Source organism: Beta vulgaris, chromosome 4 (genome assembly GCF_026745355.1).
Source record: "Beta vulgaris subsp. vulgaris cultivar EL10 chromosome 4, EL10.2, whole genome shotgun sequence".
In the NCBI taxonomy this organism is placed as follows: domain Eukaryota; kingdom Viridiplantae; phylum Streptophyta; class Magnoliopsida; order Caryophyllales; family Amaranthaceae; genus Beta; species Beta vulgaris.
In genome coordinates, this window is record NC_079205.1 from 55,673,785 (window position 1) to 55,692,699 (window position 18,915).

At 34.8% G+C, this 18,915-nt stretch overlaps 2 protein-coding genes across 6 annotated transcripts; both read right to left on the reverse strand.

Moving 5' to 3' along the window:
- Positions 1-728: 728 nt before the first annotated feature.
- On the reverse strand, positions 729-6,982 carry LOC104890630 (probable L-cysteine desulfhydrase, chloroplastic). Of its 2 annotated transcripts, XR_008969115.1 has the most exons (3): positions 5,385-6,982; positions 4,251-4,419; positions 729-1,169 (listed from the first exon to the last, which is right to left on the reverse strand). XR_008969115.1 is itself a non-coding variant. In XM_057394389.1 (2 exons), exon 1 carries the CDS (start codon positions 6,803-6,805, stop codon positions 5,390-5,392), a length of 1,416 nt encoding a protein of 471 aa, XP_057250372.1. In that variant the 5' UTR covers positions 6,806-6,981; the 3' UTR covers positions 729-1,169; positions 5,385-5,389. The 2 variants fall into 2 exon arrangements, 1 of the variants encoding a protein (XP_057250372.1); XM_057394389.1 differs by lacking the exon at positions 4,251-4,419 and having other exon boundaries at positions 5,385-6,981.
- A 4,536-nt stretch (positions 6,983-11,518) lies between these two features.
- On the reverse strand, positions 11,519-14,205 carry LOC104890629 (hypothetical protein). 4 transcript variants are annotated; one of them, XM_010676182.4, is made up of 3 exons: positions 13,934-14,205; positions 12,273-12,516; positions 11,519-11,959 (listed from the first exon to the last, which is right to left on the reverse strand). In XM_010676182.4, exons 2-3 carry the CDS (start codon positions 12,424-12,426, stop codon positions 11,823-11,825), a joined length of 291 nt encoding a protein of 96 aa, XP_010674484.1. In that variant the 5' UTR covers positions 12,427-12,516; positions 13,934-14,205; the 3' UTR covers positions 11,519-11,822. The 4 variants fall into 4 exon arrangements, with proteins under 4 accessions (XP_010674484.1, XP_010674485.1, XP_010674483.1 ...); XM_010676183.4 differs by lacking the exon at positions 13,934-14,205 and adding an exon at positions 13,406-13,627; XM_010676181.4 differs by lacking the exon at positions 13,934-14,205 and adding an exon at positions 13,374-13,626.
- Between the last annotated feature and the right edge of the window lie 4,710 nt (positions 14,206-18,915).

Here is an 18,915-nt window from a genome sequence, read left to right on the forward strand (position 1 = left end):
ACGAAAAAGTAAGTACCACATCTAACAAATAATAGAGGTATCATAAGTTACTCCCTCTGTTTTTAAGGAAAATGTTTGGATGACCCTGTGGATAGGCAACCCTCATGAGAGAAATAGAGAAACTAATATCCAATTCAATATTTTGGAGAGAGAAAATATCTCTATCACTACTGCATGTATTATACTTTCTCTTATCTCTCTCATGAAGGTTGTCAACCCTTAGATAATTTTATCACTCTTCAGTTACTATAGATATACATTTTTTAATGAAAATAAAGTGCATGAGTATATTTTAAGTGAGCTAGAGGGCAAGAAAGAGAGAGGAATGTAATTTAAAAATGATTAAATTATTGTAAATCTTTTGCGAAATGAAAAATAATACGTAGTGAACAGAAATTTAAGAAATGGATGAAAAAAAAAAAAGCAAGTAGAGCTTTATAAATAGATAAAGTATAATGCTAATATCTTTAATTATATATTAATTAACATTATAAAAATAGGTAAACAAAACCCCCACATATTAAAATAAAATATGGATGAGAGTTTCTTTGGGAATGAGGAACAATATTAACCATGATTTTTAAATACGATCAATCATAACCGATTTAGTTTTCAACTGTTTCCGGTAAGACACGAAACCTTGACAAGTTGAAGGAATAAAGTAAAAGTGTTTAGTTTTCTCATGCGGTCTTGCTAATTGCTCCAATGCCAAATTAAGCTCCTCGACATTAAAATTGTAAAGGCTGCTATCTCTAACTAACATTAGCTGAAAATTGTTACAGATGATGAAAAATTCATACAGCAGTTAGCCTGATTATTGTTAGGCCAGACTTGATGAACTGGTCTACTCTAAACTAGTAGACTATTAGACTAACATATCCAGAAAAATATAAGTGTCCTACAACGCAAGTAATTTACAACACTCAGCACAATCCTTACATGAGTCACTAGCAGGCCATCTCTGAATTAAACAGGGCCAAAGAAACCCCTTCAAAGTTCAAACTTCAAAGCACTATACAATCAGATTCATTGCTAGTTCAGCAGCTTGAGCACCTTTAGCAACTTCAATCGGACCAAATCCATATCCTGGGATAGCCAGCAGCAGGTTGAAAGGTTTGACATGGAACGAATACGTTCATGAATGCTTATTAATAGTCTTCACTATTCACCTACACAGAATTAACAGCCAAGAAGGTTAAAAACAAATGAACAATAAAGTAGAGCTCACAGCTAATTCATAGAGTGACACGAGCAAGATAGTTGAACATTTTACATTGCAGAGGGGATAATTTTCCTCATCAATCACAAATACGAATAGTCTTTACACTTATCCAAGATGTTCTACAATATAAACTATCCTTTAACCAATTAAATTTTTGTATCTATGCCATAGAAAGTAATCTTTCATTGGGATTTTTACCAAAGGAGAACATGGGAGATTTTTAAATCAACTTACTGACTACTGTGTTAAGAAGGTGGTGAGCTATTATTTTGTTAAATTGAAATAGAAATGCAATCCGTTACTTTGGGGCGTATGGAGTCTTTGGCATCAACATTATCTGATGATCAACCAACAAAGGATATAGATAGGCCAAGTAAACACGAATAAAGATAGGACCTAAACAAGGAAGCTCAGGCAGTCAGGCACTACATTATTCTTGATGTTGGAGATGGCAACCACAGTAGTCATTCAACATGTCAATTGGTAACCACACTAGTCACTCAACATGTCAATTGTCAACCAACAGTATTCAGGAAAATAGCTAATAAAATTGATAAAAACGGATAGCAGCAGAGAGAGGCTACATAAGAGGCCCCCAAAAGATCACCATGTATCCTAACAACTGTATCTAACAAGGAATTAGAATTAGAAGCCACTAAAATTTACACACAGTACAATGTCATTCATCCCCTAAAAGTTCTGGCAGTAAGGTGTAACCTAAGCAATAGTCGTGAAGAAATGGTGGTGGAAATTTGAGTGGTGGTGCAACAAGCATTTTGATAGTGTCTATGGAAGCAACAAGGGATAATCAAAATCAGATAGAAGTGACCCCAACAATAATATTAATTGTTTAAGTGCTTCTAGGGACACATAATCTTATAAAGTACTTCATTTATCCTCTAATTCATGTAGCTAATCATGTACCATTTCATTGCCCTACTTGTTGGCTATCACCTTCAACAGCAGGTTGAATACTATTTTCTAGTAGATGAGAGTGACAAGGACCAACCCACGCATATTTAGGAAAAAAGTTTGCATGACTCATGTATAATAAGTTTCCCAGATCCATAGTAGGGTGCGCAAAAAACCAGTGCAGCTATGCAGGTCAAATTTGCACCTGTCAGCAAACGACCCAAGCCAAACCAGGCTATTAGACATGTAGAATACTAAAGCCCAAGCCAACAAACTCATTCAAGAGCTGAGATTCAACCCATTATCTTGTTTTTGTATTTTCTTAGCAAAAAGGTATTGTTTAATTTGAAATCTTAACATCAGATTAGACGCCGAATACAAAAGGCACACGATTCTTGAAAATATAAGGCTCATATAACTGAAGCATTTCCTAACACTTTTGGGCCGTTTTTCAGATATAATCTACCCTGTATGCAAAAGGACAGATTCTAGTAAGATGTTTCAGGAGTCGTATCCTAACGTAGCCTAACCCATTTAATTCTAAGTTGATAGTACCTGGTAATTAAATGGGTTTAAGTTCTTCAATCCTAACCCCCAAATTTTGTGCGTGTCAGGTTGCATGTTAGGTAAGTATTTACCGGCTGTCAATGCATTGCCGATTCTAAATGAGTTCACGCCATACCTACAGTCCTACACTACAAGAAAACTGAGAGGTGGGTCATGGGTGATAGTCTGATAGACAAGCCAAAATATTATTAGAAGTCACATTAGCAACCTAGCCTAATGTACTTATGGCTATTACAACATGAAGCATTAAAAAAATCAGGGGCACGATTGCCAATATATGGAGATGCAAGGATTTTTTTTTAAAAAAAATAGGAACAATGATTTAGAAGAGACAGACAAATAAGATCCAAAATATGACAGCAATGTAAACTACTTCTATAAGAATGAATGTGAAAGGAGACACTAACTCCTACTGAGTCAATCCAATATATCCTAAACCAAGGGAGGATCCAGGATTCTGGATGAGGGGTAGCGTAACGTTAGGATAGTATAGAATAAAAAAAAAAAAAAACTAAAATTCTGAGCTATAAAATCCAAATGAAGTCTCTAAAGAATTTAATAGGAGAAAATTGCAATAGTTCAAATAGAGTTTACAAAATACATTTCACCATTTGAAAAAAATTATTTGAGGGAAAACTCAGCAAGCCAAAGTAATGATTCTGTCATTTAGATGAACTATTTTTTGGCTGAGAAGAATTTTTTTGGCTTAGTTGAGCTGGAGGAAGATTTGGATTACAATTATCTCCATTTGATTGAAAATCCCTTTTGGATTTTTTTTATAGCTCGTATAATTTCTCTTTGTGATCTTAAGAAGTATTTATGCACATAACATAATACCCAATTAATCAATTACACAAGAAATCACGCTAATCAACTCAACTAGTAATTTCTTACTCCCATTATAACTCAAGAGTAGAACATGAGATAAACAACAAATCAAAATTAACAACATACTCCCTCCGTTTCTTTTTAATTTACTCACTTCACTTTGAGGGAGAACCAAGGAGAAAGTACAAAAGTATGAGAAAGAAACTGAAAAGGTGAAGAGAGAAACTAAAAAGTGAGAGAGAGAAACAAAAAAATGGGTTAAAATATTAAAAAGTGAATAACATGGGTGGAAAAAGAGAAGAAAGTAGATGTGATATGTTACCAAAAATAGAAAAAGCAACGGTGTGTAGATTAAAAAGAGACGGACTAAAAAGGAAAGTGAGTAGATCAAAAAAGAAATGGAGGGAGTATATCGAATCTCACGGCAATAACATAGCACACAAACCTTTTTAGTCTATTATTAGAATTTCCTTATCACAAATATTAAATTCACAAATCCATAAATCCACACATCATACATTTACAAACAATTGACAGAACATTTGAATTCTTCAATACTTGTAAAAATCAAGATGGGAAACAAAAAAGCAAAACAAACAAACCTTTCAAGAAGAACATAACAGCAACACAACACCACATTGTGAACCATAATCATATTTGATAATGAATATCTAATATTTTAGTTAAAGCATTGAAAACTCAAAAAAAATGTTTGACATACAGTGGTTGAGCATGACTGCATGAGATAGGCGGGTGAGGCAACTGCAAGTCTGCAAGGACTAGTGAGGAGAGAGTAAAGGGGAAGAGAAAGTAACAGGGCTTTTAGGATTTTTGCTTTTGGCACTGGCACAACCTACTGGGCTACAAGCTGCCTTTTCTTTTCTGTTTTTCTGAAAAAGGAAAACTCAATTTTTAAAACAAATTTACAATGTGGCTCCGCCCTGTCCTAAACAACAAACTCCTACTGAGTTAATCCAATGTACGTAAATTGACAAGTCTTTAAGACCCAAGACAATTAGCTACCATAATAACTTTCAATCACCTCATACATAAACTACAATGCAAGAACTTCTCTGTCAGTAAACTCAGGAGTTGAGACATCAAGACTCCATAGTCCATATACCTACATTGCTATATATATAAATATATATGATACATCTACACTTCAAGGACACGAAGAAAGCATAAGGTCAACTTCTACATGTGCATCTTAAAACTTTCCTATAATCTCACCTTCTTCTTCATCATTGGATACAATTATGCTTTTTAATAAAACTACCCACCGCCCCCTCTTCAGCGATCCACTATTTTCAACAGCTATCTAGGAAAATAACACTGCTCCACTCTATTCAAGATAATATGTCAATAAACTATCCTCGACATCAAAGCCTTTCCAATCAACAAATTTTCGCATTTCCTAATTGCAATATTGTGCATACATGACCCATCTCCACAGGAAGCATTCAGGTAATTCACTACAAGATATTGCAGCAACAATTCAGGTTCATCAACAATCATACTGGCCACTTAGCCTAGTCTAGAATGGTAACTTGAATACAACTTAGAGCTCCAAATTGAAGTCAAAAGATGTCCATAACAACAGGTCTAAGAGTGAGAGGAGGAGGGGGGTTATCATTTTTATTTTTGCACCAACAGCCAGTTTCACAACTCAGACACGTAGGATAGGCTTTTTTACGAGCATATGAAGTATAATATAGGGGAAGGGGTAGAGCGAATTAGACTACTCGTTAAAGAATTGAATAGCCAATCAATCAATTCAGAGCACATGGCTATTGATACGCACAATTATAATTTGTAAGATGAAGAAGCTAGTAGTAGAATTTAAGAAACACACCTTGTCTAACTGTTGAGCTTCGCACAGGTAAACCCATCTCGCACCATTTGATTAACAGCATCCCTAAGCTTAATATAATCATCAGCAGTGTTATAAATCTGATGAGAAATCCGAGCATATCCAGTTAAACATCCGACTTCCCCATCCTTAGGCGGCCTAAAATGAATCGGAACCTCCACACCAAATTTCTCCCTAAAATGAGTCCTCAACTTTAAAGCATCCTCATCACTTTGAATCCCCAAACAAAGAGGCAACCCCACCATGGCCAAACTAGCACACATTTTAGGGGAACACCCTAGATGAGTCCCCCAAGCTTCCACCAACATCTCTCCCATCTCAATAACTTTCTCATGATTCCTCCTCATAATCCCATCAATCCCTCCCTCGAACCGACCAAGAAACTCCAAAACCTCCGGCACCACAAGCTGGGAGCTATAATCACGCGTCCCAATCCACGCGCTCTCAACTGGCAATCCATTCCCATACTCATGAGAAACCACAGGATGATGCACATCATCATCATCCTCTTCCACCACCCCTTCCTTCTTCCTCCTCTTCCTGCAATACAAGAACGCAACCGAAGGAGGACAAAACAACCACTTATGCAAATTACTGGTATAAAAATCAGCCCCAATCTCCTCCATATCAACCTTTAAACAGCCGATAGCGTGTGCCCCATCGATAAAAACATGATCAACACCTTCCTCCCTACAAATCCTAACCAAATCTTTAACAGGCAAAACAACACAAGGCATAGAAGTAATATGATCAATAACAGCCAACCTAACCCTACGATTCTCCAATTTCGCAACATTCAACGCATTTCTAAACTCCCTAACAATATCACCCTCATCATAAACAGGAAAAGGTAAAGGTACCTCAATGACATGTCCTCCAACGCGAGTGACGTAAGCATGAACAGACTTCTTGACAGACCCATAAGCGTAGTGAAGCATAACGGCGGCATCACCGGCGGAGAAACGGCGTTCGGAAAAAGCGCGAGAGACGTACTGAAGAACGACGGCGGTGGCGGTGGTGGCGTTATCGACGAGGGAGATTTCGTCGAGGTTAGAGGCGTTGATTAAAGGAAGAAGATGACGACGAGAGGAGTCGATAGCTGGACGGAGGAGAGAGAAGTAGAAATGATCGGGTTGACGGAGGAAGAGGAGTTGATGGCGGCGTTGTGCGGCGAGGATTGTGGAGGGGCAGCAACCGAAACTACCGTTGTTGATGCGAGAGATTGTTGGGTCGTGGTGGGAGAATTCCGCGGCGATTTCTGCGGCGGTAATTAGGGTTTTTTCTTGTTCTTGTTCTTGATGAGATTGTTGTTGGTGGTGGTGGGGGAAAGAAAGGTGGTTGAGTTTGGGTTTTTTAGAGGAGTGGTCGCCATTAGAGGAGGAGGTGAGAGAGTTGGAAGCCATGGGAGAAAGGAGGAGAGAGAAAATTGGAGGAGATTAAAGAGGAGGAAGAGTGAGAGTGGAAGCCATGAAAGAGACAGAGGGAAGGAGATGATAAGATTTGAGAGAGTGGACACGTTAGTAGAGGGGGGAGAGTGGCCGGCGGGGAGTGGAGAGAGAAAATGATTGTTGCAATTTTTTAAAGGTAGTGATACTAAAAGAAAAAAAAAATGATACTATCTCTCTTATTATACTATCTCTGTTTTTATTTAGACCTTCACCTTTTTGCAAAAACTTTAAGAATTAAGAAAAGAGAGTATAATTGACCCACTTGCCCCTGTTACTAGTACTGATCAGGTTCAAAAGAGTAGGTGAAGTAAGGGTAATATAGTCAAATTATCCTAGCTTCAATCCGTCTTGCATGGACCCGGTTCACACTAAAAATAGTGTGGACCAGGCCAGGCACATGACCGGTTAAGAAGTACTCACTTATACACTATATCAAAAATAGATACGCTATATCAAAAATAGATACATTATATGATACATAGGTACACTATATATATATATATATCAAAAATAGATACAATATATCATAACTACGTACACTATATCATACAGATGTATACTATATCATAACTAGGTACGCTATATCCTATAGGTACACTATATCCTATAGGAAAATATTTACTTCAACGCATTACAGAAACATACACTATATCAAAAATAGATACACTATATAAAAAATAGATACACTATATCAAAAATAGATATACTATATTATACATAGGTACACTATATCATTTTAACATATACTATATCATTTTAACATACACTAAATCATATCAATATACACTTTCCTAAACTCACGTGATATGGATCGAGTGCACGCTAATTAGTGTGCACCGGGTTCATATTAGTTTTTTTATTCCTAAAAAGGAAAATGTTGCAACTAATAAAAACAACTAAAAGTAAAAATTGCTGCAACTAAATAAAACAGAAGTAGTACAAGTCAAGGGAGGAGGTGTTGTGTCCTCTTTTGAAGTGACTAAAATACCCTCTTATAATTTAAAACAATGTTTTTCTTTTTATAAAAAATTGAAAAATGAGAATATGCAATATCATTAATAACTTGACAAACTAGATTGACACAATCAATTCACGAAATTAATTAAAATCTTCAACCAAAAAAAGTTAGCAACATATCGTAATAACATAATATTTCATATTTACAAAGTTCAAACAATATGGTTTATTAACATATATAATTGTTAAAGAACTATACTAAAGTCTCTAAAAAGAAAATTATTAAATCATCTACCAAATTTTATAGTGATGGTATTGAACAGTTAAAAATCATTCACCTTTAATTTAAAAAGATGATAACATCTACTAAAGAACCTCAATAATTTACATCACTACCAAAATAATGTTATATATTAAGCCAAGGGGAGCTATGGTGTCCTCCTTTGAAAAGACTTTTTAACCCTTTATTCAATAAAAAATATTACCTATTAAGATTTTGAGATTTTCCTCAATCATAGCCCTTCCTAATTTAAAACATGTATATCAAAGGAAGTTCAAAGTAGCTAAATAAACTTTCATAAAAATATGTGTATTGAAAGAAAAAGTTTATGATTGAAGAACAAAATAACATAACTAAAACAGGTTTTTAAATCAATTACAAAACCAAAGACATAAACTTATAATTTTACCTAAACTTTGAAATACAATAACAATATACCAACATCCATTAGCAAGTAATAAAATTACCTATAAAAAACATCTTCTTCATCAAGTAATTTTTATATTTTGTATTTACACCACATGATATTTAATTAGAATTAATAATGATTGTAAATTACATCCTTCAAAATTACTTTTAGATGAAATTTAATAATATTTGCCAAAATAATTCACACACGCATCGCGTGCAAAGAAAGCTAGTACAAATATATCAAAAGGCGTTTTGAAGAAGGTATACACGCCACGTGATACTAATTATTTAGTTGTTTTTCATTTCATGTCATTAACATACATTACTTTACCTTAAGTTAATATGGGAAAGTTCTAACCAATGAACTATATAACATTATATACTCTCTTTTAACCTGAAAATATTAATAACACGGGGTATCAACCGGGCCTAATAACTAGTTTTAGAGTTAAAAGCTGAATTGGATTTACACTATTTTTCTTTTTTTTTGTAAAGAATTTACGCTAATTTTAATACAAAACGGATATATAAGATTTAAGCCCTTTTTTATTGGGACGAATTGAACTGGAGTGGAATTGTGAGAGAAGTATAATTGAACTGAAATTGTGTTGATGAGAATAGGGTCTTATCAAATCTAAAGTTTCTTCCATTGGGAAAAATGTAAAGTAATTCTTCTTTTATGATTGTTACAACTTTTCCTTAATCTTTTATCTCAACTGGTTTTGTGATTTCGATGTTTTTGGATTCAATGGATAAGATGTTGTTCTTTCTTGTACGCATTGAAACATGAGTATGGAAAAATCTGGTGGTTTTGTCACCATGTTTGAGCCACTGAACCCTTGAATTTTGTTCCCGAAATAGTTGTTTTCTTCTAAGCCAATCCCAAATATCACATTATGCATCTTTTCTGGATTATTGATTCTGAAAAGACAGCTTGTAAGAATCATAATTCTAGCATGATCGAATCTTGAGTACTCGACGGATAGGACTTTGCCATATACACACCCTATATTGAAAAAAATTCAAAACTCCAAGAAGATAAAGGGACCCCATAGATAGATAATGTTTCAAGCTATAGAGACGCTGAAGAGGTATTTACGTCTCTTATTTCCAGGAACCAAGTCAATAACCACTCACTTTTTAGCACGACATCCTTATCTTTGGTAGATTTAAAAGTGGTGAGGTGGAGTATACCATCCATGGGGCTGATCTTTAAACATGTACACCATCAACAAGGATGTGGTTCAGAATTATCTCATATGATAAAGAAGAAGAAGTTATCCCAATGGCGCTTCTTTGAAAAAATTCTTCTTCATCCCCTGATTGGGTCCCTTTTAGTACCGGTAGGTTGTCACATTCCTCCAGTGAGATACTCTTCCTTATTAATATTACTTCTTCTCCGAGGATTTTTGAACTCGCAATTCTATGTTTACTCATCTCATTTACAAAGAAATCTAGTTGGGGTTCAAGGGGGAAAGAAGGAGTGATGATGGGGTGAATGGATCTTTCGTTTTTTCTATGGGGGGTGGGGGGGGGGGGGGGGGAGAATGGGAAGCGTGGAGGGTCTCGTTGATGGGGATAAAGTTGGAGTTCGGATACGATGCTTCTTTATATGTTCGATGGTCTCTCAAACCAGGGTTGAATTTTGGAGGGGGTTGATGGAGTTTTGGTGCAGTCGTAGTTTTGTGGGGGAGAGGATTAGGATGGGATTGGTTGGGCTTATTGTACTTGGCTGGATGTACTCTCAATCTATTCTTCCCAATTTCCAACCATTCTCCACTTTGATGGCCTTAAGCATGGCGCTAGTGGCGAAAAATTTGATGAAAGCGTAGTGGTGTTTGGGTTTGGTGTGAGGTTTTGTGAGGGTGAAGAAAGAGTCAATATCGTCATGAACTCTAAAAATTTCGATGATGGAGGCAGGAAGAAGGTTGATAGGAATGAAGTCGACGAAAATGGTCTTGGATGCAGAAGAGGGTTGAGATGTGGATGTTTTTTCCTACTCACTGTCTTCCAAATATCGTTGTTCATCTTTCTAAGCTCCAGAGCTCCCTCTCTCACCCTAGACGCCATTTTATCTCTTCTTCAAGTTGGAAGCATTTGGTTTAATTTTTTCTTGATTTATGAAGTTTTAAACGAAATAATCAAGAGATTTTAATTGACTGAAAATATCCCAACCAAGTTGATCATGCAATAATAAAAACTTTGCATTGGATGCTTGGACAATCCACCGAATTGACATAATATAAAAAGGAATAGTTCTAAAATCAATTAAATATTACGAATAATTAATTGGGCTGTCAAATTCGATATTATTTTAAATAAACTTTAAAACATATTTCGGAATCAAGAAAGTTTTGGACAAGGCTTTCAATTGGTGTGCCCCTAAATCTAAAATCATGGCTTCACTACTTATATTTAATATTTTTCACGTGAATATAAATATATGATATAATAAACCATAGTTCTTAAATAAAGTTATTAAGTTAATAATTAAGGTTAAATTTTAAAGGAATTGGGAGAGAATTGAAAGTGAAACAGGTAAGGAAAAGAAGGAAGAAAGAGAAATAAAATGGGAAATTCAAGGGGTTTTGGCTGATTTTTTGCTACAATATTCTGACTTTAGGTGTGATATTAACCCAGAAAGTTCAATCTAAATAATACAAGCGGCAACTTAGTTTGATTTAGCGGAAAAGTTACGTATTTCCCCTCATAATGTCATGACTCGTGAATTCAAGTCTAGCAACAATTACTTCTATAAATTGTTAATGGCTAGTGCAAAAAAAGAACTGTTTTTAATTTGTATGGCATCTGTGACATGTGTGGCTAGCAGTATTGCTAACACTTTAAATATTTTTTTCCGTTTTTTTTTAAATGCAACAAATGGGTATTCTTTGTGAGATATAAAATATTCCTTTATTACATTTAAAATGAAGGAGGTAGTTGATATGTAATTAAAAGTAGATGAAAAGATTAAGTACTTAATAAGGAAGTGTACAATTATAATCAAAAGGACATCAGTGTAATGAAAAATAACTAGTGGATCTATTTTCAATTTATTCATCCATATATTAAAAAGCAATGTCTTGCCATCATCTATCATGTGATGCTTTCATCTATAAAAAACCCTAACTAACCCTAACTTCATGTCAACCTCTCATTTAAATTAATTAAAATGATGTAACACTAAACAACTCTCAACACATGGCATCCACACTTTAGGAGCTATGGTAAAACCATATAGAAGTAATTCCTAGTAAAACCAAATATCTCATCACATGACTCCAGTTTCAGTAAACCTATTAGTTCTGTTCTCATCTTTTGTTGTCATAACTCATAAGCAATTATGTTCTGGGGTTCACATTCAGGACTGAAAAGTCGAACCAGAAGAGCTGTGGTTGAGCTAACAGAAACAGCTCCACAGGCTGCCCATCTAAGACTTCTAGGAATTGTGACTCTTGGTCCTGCCAGCCAAAAAAAAACCACACTAATGAACAGAGAAAAATAACCAAAAACAACAAACAAGTCATAGGAAATTTCTGGGAATTACAAAGGTGTATGCTTAGAAATCTAAGGACAAATTGAGCAATATGTTGCATGTAAGCAACTATAACAAGTTCCTAATCGACGAGTAATATAATCATTGTATCTATAATAGTGCACTAAACTTCTGATTCACATTTCCTTTCTTAACTAACGAGTAACGACTTGTTTGATAGGCGATAATAAATGACAACAATGGTAATGATGTAAACAAGATTGTTAGAAGAAAAGTACCATAGTGATAGTGCAGTCTACACAAGATCCAGAAACCAAGTGCTCCACCAACTGTAAAAATCCCAGCTGTTTGTCTCATTAATCTTGAGCATGGCTTCGCGTCTGATCGCATGAGCTCGCCATCAGACCAACCAAGTGCTCGTCTCAATGCCATCAATCGATTAAATCTCTCAAACCCAACTTGTTGCTCGATCTGTTCTCAAATTTTTAAGAAAGGTCACTGCTGAAATTTATAGTGAGGTACCTGATCAATTGCACATTCTCTAATTAGTTCATGTTCAATTCCAATTTAACTAAATGAAGACAAACATCATACTGATTCAAACACTAGCCACCAATTCAAACTAAACTGTTAACCACTATCTAGGGTCAGATACATGACTTTACCAAATCTGTTGTGCGCACTAACATACTCCCTCTGCTTTTATTTATTTGCTACATTTTCCAAAAAAAGGGTTGTTTTTTTATTTGCTACATTTCGTTATTAGGAGACTTGGCCCACCAAAAAGTAATACTAGTATTATATTTGTTTCCCCTCTTCTTCTACCAAAAAGTATTACTTTTTCCCTTTTCCCACATTATTTACTGCTAAAAAGTTCAAAAAGTACACCAAAAAAAGAATGAAAGGGACATCTCCTAAATTCTTGTGTAAACAATAATGTAGCAAATAAATAAAAGCGCAGGGACAGGGAGTAGTACTTAATACTGCATTGAATAAATATTGCTATTAGAAGTAACAACTACTAAAAGAAGACAACATTCATTTTCACTGAAGTGTAATTTTCTCTGAGACATTTCATCGAACATTTGTTATGCATCTTTCGGAAACCCCATTTTTCATCCATCCAAGTTACAACCACTTTTTTCAAAAACCTCCATATTGGGCATATCCTATGTCTGATTTGTTTCCTTCCTCCCTAAACTCAAAATTGCCCCTTTTTTCTAATTGATTTCTATGAATTGTTAAACAAACACACTGAAAAGTACCATTTCTATCTTCTGGCATTAATACAGATTGTTAAGACAAGAAGATTTGGCCTAAAAGTGACTGAAATTCAGAATGCAACAAAAAAAGTTTCGATTAGCAAGAAGAAGACATACTTTACGAAATTTGAAATGAAAAGAAGCTCTACCCTCCAACGTTCTTAAATAGACAACCAGAACATGTTGCTGCGGAGACTACATATGGTGAATTTAGAATCATAAAAAATTATTAATATAATAATATGTTAACATTGGTTAGTTAATTACATTTGTATAGTTATTTATTATTAACTTAAAAATATCGATATTGCATATCAGGTGCTTGAAAATTTGTGCAAAATGAAAGGAAATCACCATCCCAAACACTCCACTTGACAAAACAAACTGAAGACCTAAGTAAAGCTCAGATATAAATGTAACAAGTCAAATGTACATGAATAACAAATCAAATGAGCATATATATATGGATAATAAGTTAAACGAACATATATACATATCTGTTAGTACATGTTCATTAGCATCGATCTTTATGTTTATAATTTAGTATTTGATGTTCATTTTGCGTATGGTGTTTCATGCTACAGACGTGTATATATAAGTATTTGGGAAATACATGATAAGTTACTATTCGACACTATAAAATTTCCTACTAAAACCCTAAATAAATATTTTTATACCATATTTGTATATTATCCTTCTATCCTTCGCTTTCCCTCCTTCCACACCACTATGGATTGTGCCACTGGAGCCATCACCACCACCAGTTTTTTGGCAAGCATCACCCCTCCAACAAAAACATCATCTCCTTCGGTGAGTTTTGAGATTATCGTCGAAAACCCAAAAAAAATCTAGTAAATTGTATACTTGTGCATGACATGGAATACAGATTCACACACTTTATTATTGAATATTTGAATAACATAAACTCAAATGTGTGACTTCAAGTATGTATAGACTATAGAAGTGACCTCACCAAGTTGTTACAACCTTATTGCTTCTCATGTCAAGAGTAAAAGTTATTCTTTTTTGTCCGAGGGTTTGATATTTGGTGGTAATTGAGTGTGTATATTATTATGATTCAAATGCATTATATGGATATAATAACTTATTTTCTTGATTTTACTAGTCTTTCCACCCCATAATGTATTTCTCGTTTTTTAGGTGTCTAAAAAGTTCCTATTTCAAATCTTTCTACTTTTTATATATACTACATATCGACTATTTTTGTCCATCTAGGTTAATTTTTAATTGGTTGATCAACTCAATTTGTCGAAAGCCTTTGATTAATGGTGTTTTGTTTAGAAAAAAGGGTAAATCATATACTTTTGGATACAAGTACAACATTAAAAGCACATATCATGATTGAGGTGGCGAAGTAATAGTGACATCACTTCCCTCTCGTGTCCCTAAGGTATAGGGATCAATCCTCATGGGACTCATTTGACAAATTTCCTTTACCATCACAAGTGAACCCTCTTCAACTTACCTTAAAAAGTAAAAAAATACTTATTGTAGGCCGTCACGTGTCACCTTAATACCTCATACACTAACATGACGCTATTTCGTCATTGACATGACATTCCCCCTTACAATCATTAGTGCTTGTCTAGGCCTCTCATCGTGAGAGGCTAAAATGGCCTCTTACAGGGGAACACTTGACATTTCGTGCAAAAAGACATAAAACAGACGCTAAATTTTGGTACCAACTTATACCAAAGTTTGGTAAAATTGGTACCAATACCTACATAACTCTCATTTTGGTACCTAGCGTAAGTGAAGTTTGGTATCAACTTTGAATTTTGGTACCAATTATACTTACATTGACACCAATTATACTTGTTTTGGCACCAATTATACTTACTTTGATATCAACTTTAAACTTTAGTATCACTAATACCTCCTTTGGTATAGTAATTTGGTATCAACTTTAAATTTTGATATCACTAATACCTTATTTAGTACAATAACTCTTACTTTGGTACTTATTGGTACCTATGAGAGGTCATTTTGGCCTCATATGATAAGATGCCAAGTGTTTCTCCAATTATTGTGTGTATCTTGATACCTTGACCTCTGACTTCATAAAGTCGTTATCTTATTACCAAGTTACATCCTTTATATTCCCTCTATTAAATCCTTATGCCTCCTCGGATTTCCCCCTCAAACACTTATATGGCGCCATGTCACTTGCGACTTGATATTTATTTGGAACATTATCAACATAAATAAGACAAAATTGACCTCAACACTACAAATTATGGGTCGGGTGCACCCAGCCCCCAAACTTTGACTAGTAGCCAAAGATGCAGAAGGTACCTTTTCGCGATACCCCTTAACCTTTCAGGAATGGTTTTCAGATTTCTTTGTGAAAAAGAAGAGTTCTAAAGAGAGAAAACTTGATATTGACTACTAGTCACTGGCGAAAAAAGGTACTTCTAGCGTCATCCATGCATACTTTGTGGCATTTTGGCTACTAGTCAAAGTTTGTGGTCTTGGGCGCACCTAAATCATAGTTTATGGTATTCTTGATGCCAATTTTGCCTATAAATAATGATGTCATATATCTTCAATCAAAATAGAGGTGATCATGGGCTGGATTGGTCCAAAATTTTGTACTCAAAGCCCGCTATTTCAGGCAAAGAATAGTGGGTTTTTCAGACCAAAAAGAGCGGATTTTTCGGGTCAAAATCGAATCGTGTCAAAAATTAGACTGAAAAGTTAATTTTGGCTTAACCCAAAGCCCATCGCAAAGCAAAAAAAATGGATCGGACCTAACCCCGGGCCAAAAGTTTCTTCCCAAACCCGTCCAAATCTCGGGTGGGGGTTGATTTGATCAGCTCTACATTCAAGCCAACCTTAAATTTTTATGTTTTAAATGCATATTATCAATAAAATAACTTATCTTCATTTTTTTTACTAGGATGACATTCCTCTTGAAAAAAATCAAAGGATTTGCATAGAAGGTTTAGAATCTTTGTGACCTTTATTGCAGATGACATGATCTTATCAATAAACTGCATCTCTTATAGGAAACCATATATCAATTCAACTACGAAATAACCTATTCACGTTATATTAAGACTATTTAAAAAAGAAATTCTCACTAGTATCATCTAACTATCAACTTTTCTCAATGGTAGACATTATTTTATTATCTTCCCAATAATACCACTATATTTATGACTTTTTATTTAAAGTGTTTTATTATTAACAGAAATTAGGCTAAACTGTAAATGTAACTAATAAATATTAAAAAAAAGAATATTTACCCTAATCTAATTTGGCTGTCATATATACGCACTACCCAACACCAGAAATTCATCCTCATCAAAATCGGACCTCCCTCTGTTTAAAAAAAAAGCCTCAACACCACCTTCCTCTGTAAAACACTCATCATCTTCCCTCACCCTTCTCGTCGTGTGTGTTGCAAACCAAATGAAACCCCCAATATCTTGCTTTGTTATACTTCACACGTAAATCGTCGCGAATTTTGCAACTATTTTGCGAGGAAATATCTGCAAAAGTTATGTGATGGCCGGCAACATTAGGCTGTTGTTAAGGAAGCTTTATGTTGGTTTGTTCAAAGTTCAATAATGTTAAAAAGTCAATGTATCGTTTGATTGCAACAATCTAATCATATATAGTCATTATTAATTGTGATATTAGAAAATTGTGAAAATATCCAATCTACAGGTTGGTGATTGTATATGTCGGGCACTTGTGCATCTAAGTTATTAACGAGGTGTTAGAACTTTTATCCAAAAAGAAAAAAAAAGGGTAATTGGAATGTGATGAATTGTTGGGATGTTGAATTATAGGAGGGAAAGTTAAGATAATGGGTAGGATTGTATTTCTACTTTATAGCCATTAATAATTTTAACCTAGTTTTAATAAAATAATTAATTTAACTAAGAAGTCATAAGCATAGTGGTACCATTGGGAAGGTAAAAGAATAATGCCCACCATTGAGAAAAGTCGATAGTTGAATGGTACCATTGAAAATTTCCCTTTAAAAAATGACTTGAGAATTGAGATGTTATCCATGCCCGAACACTATTTTATAAGTTATTACATAATAACTTGTAAATTAGTGTTATATGCCTAATAGGTTCGGTATACGGTATATATTTAACTTCCATATATACATTAATCAGTCGCTAAAGGTGGTACACGCAACATACTTGTACTCTTGTAGTAATAAGACTAACTAGGAAGTCGAAGTATGAAAGTTCCACGTATCTTCCAAGTGTTTGTAGTTAGTAACTTTACTTAATATGGGCTCTGGAGTATGGACCATTGACACTGACCCTCGTGAATCTCACCCTCGTGAACCTCGTTGATTGGCTTTTGTGTAAATTTGTTGTCCCCTCATTTTTTTTGCTTTCTTTTTCTTAGGGGGATGAGATGACAACACTTCTATAGTTCTATTATCTGGTGTTAGAATGTTTCATATAAGTATTACACTTTTTCTTCCATCTATATATGCTTTTCTTTTGAAGTTAAACACTTACGAACTCCTTAGAATGATGAATAATACACTAATTTAGAAATGGCTAAGAATATGTCACAAGAACATTTGACTAAATACATTGAAGAAAATGACATATTGGTTTGTTAAACTATTTAAAGTACTACTGTACTAGTATACTAATCCTAAGTCCTAATCACTAGTCTTTTGTAGTTAAACCTAAATACCTAATAGTACTTGCCAAGTCTAATGGTTATTACAAAAAGGAACATTTCAAAATCAAGTCCTTCATAGTATGATAGTTCCCTAATTTTTTTTTTTAGGTAAGGAGAAAACTTGACAAGTTCACAGAGTAAAGGAGATCCTAACTTGTTAATGATGAACATGATCCTAATACCTCTTGAAACCGGAAGAGTTGCTCCAACCGCATAGTTATTCCTCACTCTCAATTCCCTTAACTTCTTTTACTTCTATACGATCTACTAAACTAAGTTTCATATATGCATGTTGTTGGGCATTTGTCAAAATGGGGCTCAAGGTGGTGTATGGGTATGGAGATCAGGTTTCGTGGAAGAAAGGCGTCAAAGTGTTGTACGAGGGCTTCGCCTGATCAGGTCCGAGACGAGCGTATAACAGGGGCAGTTTGTAGAAGCTCTCGATCGGAAGAAGGAGAGAACTACGACCGGGTGTTCCTCGCCCGATCGGGCCGCGTTGAATTTGGTTTAGCAAATTGGCTGCCCGACTCGATCGGCCGGCGGCTTATTTCGAAGCGAAAACACATTTTTCGAGTGGGGTATAAATAGGCTTACCCTAATACGTTTAAAATTGTATTATTCATTATTATTCTCATATTCACGAGAGAAAAAGCTAGAGAGAGTTCTTGAAGTGCTTTTGTAATCTTTTCTTAAACGTTCATCGATTCCTAGTGTAGATTCATGATTTTTCTCCCAGTTCTTGGGTTTCCACATAAAAGTTCTCTTGTGTCTTTTATTGTTTTGTTTTTCGTTGTTTGTTATTACTTACTAAATTGATAATCAATAAAGTGAAAGTATTGGGTCAGACCGTCTGACCCAACACTTTCCATCGGACGGACAGACTTTTTTAACTTCTTCTCCACTTCTTCTCCACTTCGACAGGCAATAGTTTTTCCATGAAACTTAACTGCAAGTTCTGATGGAAATCGTCCCTCGA